Source organism: Melopsittacus undulatus, chromosome 1, assembly GCF_012275295.1.
Source record: "Melopsittacus undulatus isolate bMelUnd1 chromosome 1, bMelUnd1.mat.Z, whole genome shotgun sequence".
Lineage (NCBI taxonomy): Eukaryota > Metazoa > Chordata > Aves > Psittaciformes > Psittaculidae > Melopsittacus > Melopsittacus undulatus.
Genome location: NC_047527.1, coordinates 84,213,622 through 84,226,584, shown reverse-complemented (window position 1 = coordinate 84,226,584; position 12,963 = coordinate 84,213,622). Strand labels below are relative to the sequence as shown.

The window sequence follows — 12,963 nt, the reverse complement described above, 5'->3', positions numbered from 1 at the left end:
AAAACATCAACTAGCCTCTAACAACAAAAGGCGCAAAAGAATAGGTTTTGTGGCGAAAGAGGAAGAGGAACACTTTTAAGTCTTACCATCAAAAGAGAAACAAAACTGGCTTCAATTTTGCTTTGTCCAGCTTTCTACTTTCAGACCTGAGATGTCAAGAAGCCACCCACATCAAGGATGACCAGATATGACTTCAGAGCAAAGGTCCAAAATATTGAAGAGTTCACACACATGAAAAAGGAAGTCAAGTTCCAAGTGGAAACCAGAGGTTTGTTTATGTTCAAATACTTGTAAACACTGCCAAAAGGAAGCTGTCAGTTTATTTTTAGGGATCTATTTTTAGAGAAAACATTATCTCAATATTGTCATTTTATGGTATTAGCAGAAAAAAGGTTTCCTTGGTACTAAACTTAGAGTCATCGCGTTTCCTGCAAGTAAGAATCAGCTCAAAAAAAGCCCTACTGAAAAATGAGAAAACCTTTCAGGCTTTTTCTTCACTAGATTTTGAATCCACTGTTGCTAACAGGCTAATGGTGCTTCTTAGTTTCACAAATGGGAAAAAACCCGGACAGTATTTATACTCAAAGAAAACAAGCTTTCCGCAGAGCCTTGCATTTAGTCAAAGGCTATTTTCAAAAGATGCCACTGATGCTGGCATTATACTAAACTCATTTTTAGGTCATACTAGTATGAGACTCACTTTCAAGCCTCCAAATGCTACCTGCCAAAGAAATAAACCAACTACTGCATGGTCACACTCAATGACCAGCGTATCTTTGACATCCAACCTGTCCCCAACACACACATCAACATGACAACCCAGAATCACAATCATACATCTAAACACATGCACAAACTTACAAGAAAATAGCTGAAACTGTTAACTACAACACTGTGCTTGCTGCACACAACAATTTTCTGTAGAATTTCCAAAGGCGATAACCAATAGCCAAAGATAAAAGCAAAAATACTCATCTAGAAATTTGGATTTCATGGAAACTAAGATAAAAGTTCTCCATATTTTTTCTCCAGAAGAGTGATACCCATTGCTTAGGAGGCTGAACAGACACCTGGAGAGGAGATAATGCACCCAGTGGCTCTGAAGTATAAATTGGTAGCACTATAACAAGTAAAATTCCAAATAACTTCAAATAAACTACTTTACCCTTGCAGAAGATTTTTTTCTATACTTGCCACAGAACTGCTCTGTGGTCAAAGGCTTTGGAAAAAAATATTCTGAGCTGGTTCTGACCAGTAACCATTAGAAAAACCTGTCCTTAATGCCTCCAGAGACAACTGAGGCTCAGTAATAAAAATTCCTGCAATGATGAACTCTGTAAAGATGTTACAGCTCATTATAATATCTAGAAACAAATATGAGACAGGTCAATCAGCTAGCAGGCAAGCCAAGGCAAATACAATGTAGAGCTAATTTAACCATGAGACTAGTGGCTTCAAGCCTTCTTTATAGGCTGAAGGCCGTATTTTATGTTAAAAAACTCTGCAAAGTCTATGTTCTACACTGAAGTTGGAAGCAGCACTTTGGTCTTTCTCCTGGTTGACCTTTCCTAATGCAAGAAAGCCAGGCATTAGCATCTGACAGTATCTGAAATAAAGATGAAGGTATGTGCAGAAGTGGATGCGAGCAATCAATGAGCAAAATCTTCGTGTGCTGAAGGAAGAGTCCTGCAGCTGCTTATCTTTCACTAGCTCAAAGATGGACGAAGCACAGCTAAAAGCAGGTACATCTCTTGCAGTAGCACTTAATTGTTTCTCACTGCATTTCCTCAGCACAGTTTCTGTAATGCTCTTGCACAAACTGATCATCTTGGTCCCCTATTTTGGAGATACACTTGCAGAACTCCAATCAAGTTCCAGAATTCCTGTTTAAAATCTACAGGATTTATGTATATAAATATGGTCTGTAACACCTAGCTTGTGTGCAGTCACAACTCTTTCCTCAGCAGAAATAAAAAACATATTACTAGAGTCAGATCAGCTTCATCCTCTTCACACAGTTCAGACTCCCACTCCAAACACACCTGTCAAACTTGTAATGAAAAAATAGCTAGAGACTGAGGCAGCTGGTCACAACTAGGTAACTTTAGAGAAGAAAGCTAGCAACTTGGTTTTACACTGCTGTTTCAGGTAGGTCTGTACACGTTGACAAAAGATGGAGACTACTGCTGTACAGGCTCCTGCATACTCACTTGTACAGCATAAACTAAATTCAAATCTGTTGCTATTTTCTGCTAGTTTCATGGTGCAAATAAATGCATGAAGAGAGCATTCTGAACTGACATGAAAGGAATAAGACCAAGACAGCAGCACACCCTTCTCCCTTGGATTTGCTATTCTTGCTTTTTTTAGCACTTTTTAAACATAATGTACACTGACATCATAATTTAGTAATGCGTTTCCACTGCAGACTTGAAGACAAAGGTGACTGAAACAGGGGAGGGAAAATCAAGAGCTACACAGGAGAAAACTCTTTAGTTTTTAAATCAATAATCTTTTTTTGGACATTCTTGTATTTTAAACAGGAGGGTTATTTCTTGTATAGATGCAAACCCACCTTGGCACCTAAGCCCCACACAACAGTTTATTCCCCTCTAAACACGCTGCCACTACAGCCACAGTTGGAGGAAGTGTCAATGGTGTGCGCCCACATATGCTGTGTGCCTGTACATCTACATGTCTAATGTGGACATGCATAGGTGCTTTTGGCTGTCATGCATTATTTATAGCTCTTGTATCTCATCAACTCCCTTTCTCTACCTGCCCAGTTGAGCCAAGCGCTAAGGCAGGAAATAATTGTCACATGAAGCTGTCAACATGCTTCCTGCTCTTCTAAAGCTGAGAGGGAGAAGTTCTTCTGGGTCAGATAGCCCCTCTCACAACATGCAGTGATGCACACTATTTCCCAGAAGACAAAATCGTGTAACACATCCCTACCTAAGCTCTGCAATACTGAATTTCAGACGTTAACATCCCACTTTCAGAGTCAGATGGTTTGGGTTGGAAGGGACCTTAAAGATCATCCAGTTCCAACCCCCTGCCAGGGGCAGGGACACCTCCCAGTAGACCAGGTTGCTCAAAGCCTAGTCCAACCTGACCTTGAACACTGACAGCAATGGGGCATTCACAATTTAATTGTATGCCTTGGACTGATAACCCATCTTACTCCAGGCAAGCCATCCATGTCATGAGTTGTTTTGTAGTCAACACGTACAGAGCAATTTCACATGTTGAAAGAGGTTCAACAACATTCAGCTGTTAGAAGTGTCAAGCAGCAGGTGCTTGCCACTATACCTCAAATATAAGCCTCATGACAGCAAGTTCCACCCACCCAGTAACACCTTATACACAAAACCTCTCTCTCCTGCTACATTAAGAGTGTAGCTTTCTAGGCTTTGTAACTGGCACATGAAGAAAGCCCTCTTCATGTCCTCTTCACTGTTAACTGCATGTTCTTTGCCTGTTGTTCTGAATTTGACATTCTAGTAGTAAACAGTGGCAGATTAGAATCGCCCTGCAATTGTGCAAATTCCAGAACCATGATGTCAGCTTTATGCAGACAGAATTCCTTAAGGCCATGGAGATATCCCTTTCTTCCCTCTCTGTGCCCCCTCCCAGTTGCATAAGCTTATTTTTCAACATTTGGCAACAGAACGAACATATCAGACACAAAGGACCAAATTTGTTGTTGTTTTTCTTTTCAGCTCCCTTAATTAGGACTCCAGTATTTGGAAAGTAAAAGGAAAGAAATGCACTGTGGTATAGAACTATCAATATTAACGAACAAGCCACATCTCCCACTTTCAAAAATATTCTGTTTGAGGCTAAATCAGCATATCTAAAAATGACCTATTTGCAGTAAGTATGTCACCAAGTTTGATATTTAGGTCAGTATTTGTGCAGTAATTCTAGCCCTGAACTTCTGAAAACAGGAGTTCTGTTCAGCTCAGGACACACTTACAGGATAACCAATTCTAACACCAATTCACAAATCCCTTTCAAAAATTTACTGGGGCAGAGCACAAGAGCTGTCTTGGCTAAGATAGATTTTACTGTTAGAATGAATCAGATTATTCAGGAGTGATGCTCCTTTTTAATTAAATTGAGCCCAAGTCTCTGCAAACATGAATTCAAATCTCTAGCATACATATATTTATTACATAAGTGATGCATTACGATTTGCCTCATTTTGGAACACCACTAAAAAGTCAACATTGCCAATATTCTGTGGGGAGAAAGACTGCAAAGCAAGCATTCTCTGCAAAGTCTACTTTCAAAATTAAGCTTATTATTTAAAAGTTAAAATAATAATCTTCTAGCTCTTTTGAAGTATACAGAAGACAGACATGAAATTTTTTTATAGTTAAACTGAATTGAGCAATTTCATTGAAATATTTTACCAGGGATCATCATCTACATTAATATTTATAATTAAAGTTTCCATTACACTTGTAAGTAACTGGAAGACTCAATTTTCAGCAGACACATCGGGAGCATGAAGGACTGCACAAAAACTACCACCACACAAGTTAACACGGATGTCAGTTTCAAAACAAATGCAATTAAATAGCATCTATATTTAAAATATAGCCTTCAATATTACCCATAATAATTCACAAAAGTGCAAGAACTATATATACCACCACGATTAAGGAAGACTATAAGCACCATGTGACTTAACCTGTAACAAGCAACTAGAAGCTCAGAGCTATAAAGCTGTAACATCTCCCTTCCTGAATTTGCATGCCTTTAGACATCCAATGCTTTTCACAGTATTTTCTTGGTTAGAAAGAATATTTCTACTTCTTTGAACCTGAGTAGCTTCCAAACACCTGAGGCAGAGTACCTCATAGATCCTGCGTGAGAACACTAGCTTGCCTGAGCTACAGAGCTGAAGATGGAATTTTTTCATTTATTTCCACATGTAAATCAGGGATGATGCACCTTACAATTAAGCACTTGGACACAAACTGCATCAGCTGGAGGAAATTTGAGTTACTTCTGCAGCATTACTAGTTTCTCTTCAGAAACAGTGTTAGTGCACAATACTTCCCACACAACTGCCTTGCATACAATCATGCTTGTCTCTCTTTTTCCATCTAAGGATAGAAAACCCAAACATTAAAAAAACAACTTGAAGTAGCAAAGTATTATTTCAAAATCCACAAATCTAGAATCCCAAGTCTCAGGTTTTGGGGCTGGGAGGTGGGAAGTTGGGGAAAATGAAGCATCATTTTTTCCTTGAAGCATGTTTTCCTAACAAAAAGAGTAGCACAGCGAGTTTCTTTAGTTCTCACAGCCCCAAAAGACACTTGAAACTATGTATTTTCTTTCTACTCTTACATAAGAAAAGTGGGAGGTTATCATGAGTGCATGGGGATATGTTCTCATGCTGGCTATCGTCCCGATGCTGTTAGTCATTTGGGTGAACCAGAGAGAAAGAGAGAAGCACAGCATGGCACAGAACAAGCTTGTGTTGCCAGTAATTCAGAGGGGCTTTCTGGCCATTTATCTCTACTTCTGAAGTTCATTGTTTTCCGCTGTTTTTCTCACTCATTAGATTTGCCTTTCATTTATCTGATGTCAAAGCCTCTGGAGATGAAAGGGCACTACTCTCCCAGAGAGAGCCGCAAAGCGGCAAGAACTCAAAAACCTATCAGGCCATGTCTCACCATCTCATAAAATGTGCCTTGGGGACTTTTACCTTGAGGCTTAACAGCCCAGAGCAGGGAAGCCAGAACAGTAGCTTTAGAAGAATTTTAAAACTTGCTACAAAAAAAAACCCCTATAGGACATTTTAAAAGATGCATGTGGTGGGAGGTGCAATACTTGCTGCTAGAAGAAGGTTTGACATAATAATCAGACCTCTTCAAAAAGCCCACAGTCCAGGCTGTACCACTGGCAACAGGGTGGGTAACACATTATTGCAATCTAAAAAGACAAATCTACCATGCCATAAATATCTCCAAGTAGTACTATATAAACCCAAGTTGTTTCAGCGTAGTAAAGAGCGTAACAGACAGCCCTATCAAGTATATAAAACTGATGGATAGTTAGGCCCAACTAGAAAACCAAAGAGAGTGCTGACAGCACAGAATAAAACTTGCATGGTAAAAATAAAAATTCTGCTGTTCAAGATATGTAAATAACTTTAGAGAGGATTTATCAAAAAAGTGGCAGGGATTAAGAGATAAAACAAGTAATTGCAAAAACAACATTTCAAAAAATCAAAGTGGAACAGAAGGTTCAAAATAATGCAGGCCCTAAAATCCTACATTAAACTGTGCTCTAAGTACAGCATAAAATCTGGTATATGAATGCTTTAGTTAGTAATTTTTTTTTACTGACATAGAATGATTGCTTACTAACACCCCCCCAAAAAAAAAAACAAAACCAAAAAACTCAAACAGTTATCAAACTGAAGAGAGATTCAGCAACATTTCCAAACAAGAAAAAAAGATCCTTAATTTTAGCCATTTAATCTTTATGGTCTGTGTAAGGAAAGAATTTTAAAAAAAAATGACGTTATTTTAGGTTTTACTAACACAAACAAAACTTTAAAAACTAAATATTGGCAGTTACGTTTGTCATCTTTTTTTTGTTCTAACAGTCTGACTCCATCCATCCAGCTGGATCAAGATGCGAAGACAGAGAAATTCCAGCACAACGCTTTGCTTACATAACCATGGTAGATTCATCGTTATAGAATCAGAATGGTTTGGGTATGAAGGGATCTTAAAGCTCATCTGGTTGCAACCCCCTGCCATGGGCAGGGACACCTTCCACTAGACCATGTTGCTCCAAGTCCTGTCCAATCTGGATTTAAACACTCTCTGAGCAACCTGTGCCAGGGCCTCACCATTCTCCAGATTTCTTGTAGGCCCCCTTTAGCTAGTAGAAGGCTGCTGTAAGTTCTTCCTAAGCCTTCTCTTCTCCAGGTTGGACAAGCCTGCCTTCACAGGAGATGCGCTCCAGCCCTCTGATCATCTTTGCAACCCATACAAGTCTCAGTATAAACACTGAAAACTTCAGTTCCCTACTGCTTGTTACCGAGAGCTCTCAATTTTGAAGTTTCTTGTGCAACCCTAAAAGCAGCAACAGCAATTCATGACAATGAGCCCATAAAAGGGACTGTAGCGATGCATCAACAAGACAGAAGTGGGAAAGATGTTACAAACAACCCATTCAGGCAGTAATGATCACTGTTCTTACCTTTGATGCTTGTCGAAGCCATCGTAAATATTCAGTGAAGTTATCGAAACAAATGTAATAGGTCTGGCTCTGCGGTCCAGAGGAGCTAAATGCTAAACAGTGCTGGTGCTTTTTCACTTCTTCCACCTACAGTAGAGACAAAAATGTTAATGAACAAGAATGAAAAGTCTCTTTGCAGACCTCCCCAAGGCAAAGTTAAAGTGTGCCTAAGAGGAGCTCATCAATCAGAGTTAGGCAACCCTCTCAAACACTGAACGTGCATCTTGGCTGTCAAGCATTTGGGAAATCTACAGAAGCAAGGAATGAGAACAGAAAGACAAAGGAAGCAAAGGATAAAAACACCAAGAACATCAACATTTTAAGAGACCATGAAAGGCTTCCCAGTGAATACATTTAAGGCTGCCTTTACACAACCTAAATAACTATAATTTATACTCCTGGTTATTAAAAACAGGCTTAACAGAACGCTGCTCTTACAACCCAATTAAATTCTTTGGCATTTCTCAACTTGCTAAAAAAACCCACCCAGAATACATCATTCTGATACCATACACGAGAAGTCCCACACAACTTATGGTCTCAGTGTCTCAGCATTGCGTTCTGGAAAGCCTTTGCACACCAGGAAGAGCAGAGTATTTATGGGGTTGAGGAAGAATTTTTTTTTTTTGAGTGATAATTAAAAAACACTTCATTCTGTGCCAAGCATCCTCCTCCCAAGCTTTGTCAGCAGAAGCCCTCAGTACATTTTCTTCAGCTTGGTTCTCCTTTTCTTTTAAAATTTGTTGTCAACTTTCAGCTTAATGCAGTCTGCATGTTTTACATGGCACAGGGCATTTCCGTGCAAAAAACAGCTTAGAAATTTCATGCTACAGAATTAAAAAAAGTTGCACAACCTTTTCTCTTTTAAAATATATAATAAAAAATACATATTTTTCATTTCAAAGAGAAAAATCAATGGGGACCTGAATCCTGTCCTTTCCACTGTGCTACAGCCAGGAATACAATTCACTATCAGAGTTCACCCACTGCTGCTAAAAGAGGACAATGTCCCTACTTTCAGTGCCTCCAGGGAAGAGCTGAAGAACCATGTGAAGAATCATGAAAGGAGGTAAGAAAAAACAGCTTCTAGAAGGTGGCACTACTTTTCACACTGCTAGTAGTGAATATTAACAAATCAACTTCAGACTACACATATAACATTGTGAAGCTCATTTCTCTCCCAGTGCCTTTCAAGAATCAAACTTACCAGTGTGCAAAGTAAAGAAGCATTACTTCAGGTGTAAATTCATCCTCAAGCTGACAATTATCTTCCCATTACCTTGGCTAAATGAGCTAATGATTCTGTTCTAAAACACCACATAGGTCAAAATAGTCATGTTGTAATCTTACTGTCTTCACTACCTCAGAATCACAGTACAGCTGAGGTGAGGAGGGATCTCTGGAGGTCATCAGGTCCAACCCTTGACTGCTTAAGCAGGACCACGCACAGCCAGTTGTCCAGGACTGTGTCCCCACAGATATTACATATCTCTCTAAGGAAGGAGACTACACAACCTCTCTGGTCACCTGTGCCAGTGCTCAGTCATCCTCACAGTGCAAAACAAATTTTCATCGCGTTCACACTGGATCTCCTTGGTTCAATCCATCAGAAAAAGTCCAGTTTCAGCTTTTTGCAAGTAAAAATATTTGATGCTGTTATCTTACAACAGACTACTACTAATACTGTGCTGAACACTGGAAAAAAAAAAAACAACCCAATGTTCAAAATAAGCTCATATCCTTAGTGTTTAATTTTCAGATTCTAAGAGTAACACAGAAGGATAAAACCTGGATGAGAAGACATGGTACTGATCATACACAATACAGATGCATGTGCCCTTTGCCTGTGTACTATGTGCACTATCACACATATAAAGCATTGCACATTTAACATTGCACACAAGAATCTGATTGTGTTTGCTCTGCTTTTCTTTAGCATTTTAATCCAAACATTGCAAATTGTTAAATATGATTCTGGCCATAATCAAAAGTAATTTACATACTTTGATAATCCCATTTACAGAAACAAGCTTTTTGGGGTGGGTCATAATCACTATAATTGAATGCAATCTTCTCTGCATAAAGTGATATGAGGTAAGCAAGCAAATACATAAAATGAAATATCTTACTTTTCCACCAATTAAAGGGAGAACATGCATCTTTCCAGTCTGGCTTTCTTTTACTGATGAGACAATTAGGCATGTTCCACAAAGGATAGCTTGGCGTCTTGTCCATCTGTTGACTGGCAAATGTATTTTCCCTTTTCGAACATTGTACATTCCTGAGAGCTGAATCCGTTCAGAGCTGCCAATGCTGTGGGGCTTTCCTGAAACAGAAACAAAAGCATCCACTTAATCACAGAAAGTCTTTTCCTCTTTCACTCAAGTAATCCTGAGACTTAATCAGCAAGTTTTCAAGCTATAGACTGCAGCGGGGCAAATGAAACAGCTTCAAAACCATGCAAGCAGGGAATTAGTATCAGCTCCAGTACAGGCTTCTTTCATAGATAAGTATAAGACAGGTTGGGATCATGGAGAACAGACCACATTAAATAATCTGCAGTAGTCACAGAAGCACCAGTTAATGGTACCAGTCTTCTCTATGAGACCTGCAAATCAACAGTAAGTAACTAGTTACTGCTGAGTTCACATTGACCATTTGGTAACTGCAAAAGGGGGTGATGGTACTGCATGCAAACCCGCACCTCTGCACTTCCATGTCTCTTCTGGCCATCCCTAAGGTCTTGGTTTGAGTAGTTTCAATAGTTTCCCAAAGAATACAGTTCCTACTCTCAGCAGCCCACCCTGTTCAGTGCAAACCCTACAAGCAGGGTAGTACACTCAGCCACAATGTAAACAGATGCAAGCTAGATGAGGCCCCTCAAAGACCCTGCTTCAGTCTGAGTAGAGCTTTGGAAAAAGCAATGTTCTTTTGTCTGTAATTACAATGAAGTCACTATTTATAATAATTCAGATGATTAGCATGACTACCAATTAGACCAGATCTGTTAAATTACTTTAAATAGCTCAGAGTCTACTAATCTAATCTATTAATAAGATTCTAGTCTATAGAAATCATCATTAACAATGGCAGCACAAAGACAAGCATCTCTCATCTCTGCTTTTACAGGACCACATTCTTTTAGAACATAGATGGAAGAAGCACAATTTACTCATTCTAACGTGAAGTATTTATTTGTAAGTTACACTATCAAACCCTGAACAGTCCAGCCCAGCCCAGATCTGAGTCATCCAAATATACTCTTTTGCAAAAGGAAACAAGAGTTCATCATGTTCAAGCTAAACCAGTTCACATTTCTGTGAGAAAAACAATACTGGTGAAACCTTGGAAGGGAACTCCACTGGATAAACAAATCAAAGACTGTTAATTCAAGTAGCTTCCCCATCGTAATAAAAGATAAACAACTCAATTTCCTAAACCCGATCTTTACCAAATTCTTAAAAAAACAAAGAATTAACAACTATTTAGGACTCCAGGAAAGCAGAGAGTTAATGCTTTTCCTAACACTAACATTTCAGACCAGTGCCAATTAAACTGCAACAGTGACAAGTGCTGCACACTATTACTCCAACTTGCTATTACTCCTGTTTGTATGACAGCTCATTTGTCTCAATGAGTCTGCACTTGCCTTCAAATTATCTATGGGAAGATAGAAGACACCTATTACATGGCCTACCCACTGCCACTCTATCACCCCCGCCTACCCTGTGCCAATTCTTCCTCTTATCTTTAAAAGCAACCTTCTTGAATCTTCCTGCCAGTTTAATGAGCCAAGATTTGGCACAGCCAGCCTCAAGCCTTGCTCTGCTCTAATAAACACTAGCATTTAGGCTACCAATGTCTGCCAGTTTGGATCTGCAGGAACATCACTGCTGCTTGAAGCTAAAAGACTGAAACTTTAATGCCCACAGGGTATCGGCATCTTATACAAAAATAAATGCCCCAAGAAAGCAGTGATTTCACCGCCAAGCAAATTCAATCCAACAACAGAAGCTGTGGATAAACATTTTGCCCAACAGAATACAGAGAAACAGGCGGCATCCATTCTATGCAAAGCTACAGAAAGACTGATAAGGTATACTAGTGATTAAAACAGAGCAACTCAGCCTTAATTAAACACAAACGCAGAATCAAACTTAACATTTGGAATATGAAAAATGTGGTTATTGAAGTAACTAACAGTTTACCTAACTTCTGCAGAATGAAGGTCTCCATGCCACAAAGCATTGATTGAAGAGCTAACTACACAAAGAAACAATAAAATCTGTGACAGAGTAAAAAGTGCTAGTAAGTATTAGAACACTTCATAAGGGACAGTTGTCAGGGTTGTGGGCAGTTTCACCCCAAAAAATTATGTTTTATAGTCATCTTCCAGTGCCTGTTTCTGGCTGTATGCCCTCTGACTTCACTGGAAAAGCACAAGCAACTGCTGACTGAACCCCTCAGGATGGCAAAGCACAACCTCAATCCCCTGGGAAGCCAAGCTCATCTAGCACTTAATATAGCCAAATGCAACTTTACCCATGCAGGAACAATGGGCATAATTCACACTTAATATGGGCAGACCTGTGTCCTGGAAAACACCAAACCTTAGAATTTATTTGGGATTATGGTAGATAACAAAGAGGATGAGGTTCTACTACAGTGCTGAGGCCAAGAGGCTTGGCAATAAACACGACTGCATCCAGGCGCAACAGAGAAGTAACATTACCCTGCCTAGGCTAGAGGTAAAACGACTATCACACTGGGTGCATGCACTTCAAACAGTGGTGAAAAATGACTCTTTAGGTAAGTCAGAGGTAAAAAAAAAAACCCAGAAGCTTGAGAAACCTGCTTTCTAGGACCAGACTCTCTTTACCTAGCTACATGACATTAGGCACAGATGGACCCATAAAGAAAGCTACTCAGAAGTCTCTGAAAGGCACTTCTTGTAGTTTCATATAAATTCACAGAGGGTGTAAGTCACAAGTCGCAGTAACAATCAGTATCATCAGTAAACATCTACTGGGAAAGCCAGAACAGAGCTATGACTAGAAGTATTCATGCTAGATATGAACTACACTTTCTCTCAAACTTCAGATCTGATGGGAAAATTACCAGCATAAAAATCTTCAGTTATTCCTATAAATATAAAAGAATAAACCAACAGCCCCTTCAAACTCCAAGGATTTAAGATTCCTTTTCCCAGGAACTACTACCTTTTGTTACATGAAAGCTAAAAGGTTCCTCATGAGAACAAACAGAAATACTGAGCCTACTTCATTAAAGCAAATAGTTCCTCTCTTCCTATTCTTGTCTACTTCCACTACATAACCAGCCATCTGGTTGGACCAGATGATCTTTCAAGGTCCCTTCCAACCTGGGCTTTTCCACAATTCTATGATCCTATAACTTGGAAATCTCATGTATAATACTGGATTGCATGCTGTTGTCTGAGACACAATCTGCCTGCATATTCAGTTTTCTTCCTGCTAAAGGGTTGTAATAATTGAGATTTGATAATATCAGTGTTCTATCATCACGCAAGCCAGGGAGAATGGGAAGTCAAAAGCCGCTGGCTTGTTTTACGTAGAGGTTATTTGAGGACATACTGACTAGTTGTGGAACCAGTTTCCTAAGTCCGTAGAAGTTCTGCAGGTAACTGTGAGCAAGAGCTGTTTGACATGAAGCAGC

At 39.4% G+C, this 12,963-nt stretch overlaps 1 protein-coding gene across 1 annotated transcript in view; it reads right to left on the bottom strand.

The window, feature by feature from the left end:
• The window catches only part of PHLPP1 (PH domain and leucine rich repeat protein phosphatase 1), a 140,802-nt gene that overhangs the window by 55,921 nt on the left and 71,918 nt on the right, over nucleotides 1-12,963 (bottom strand). Inside the window, exons 2-3 of the mRNA XM_034062961.1 lie at nucleotides 9,399-9,595; nucleotides 7,231-7,356 (exon numbers count right to left, since the gene is read on the bottom strand). Of these exons, the coding sequence (XP_033918852.1) occupies nucleotides 7,231-7,356; nucleotides 9,399-9,595 (323 nt within the window). The remainder of the gene's footprint in view (nucleotides 1-7,230; nucleotides 7,357-9,398; nucleotides 9,596-12,963) is intronic.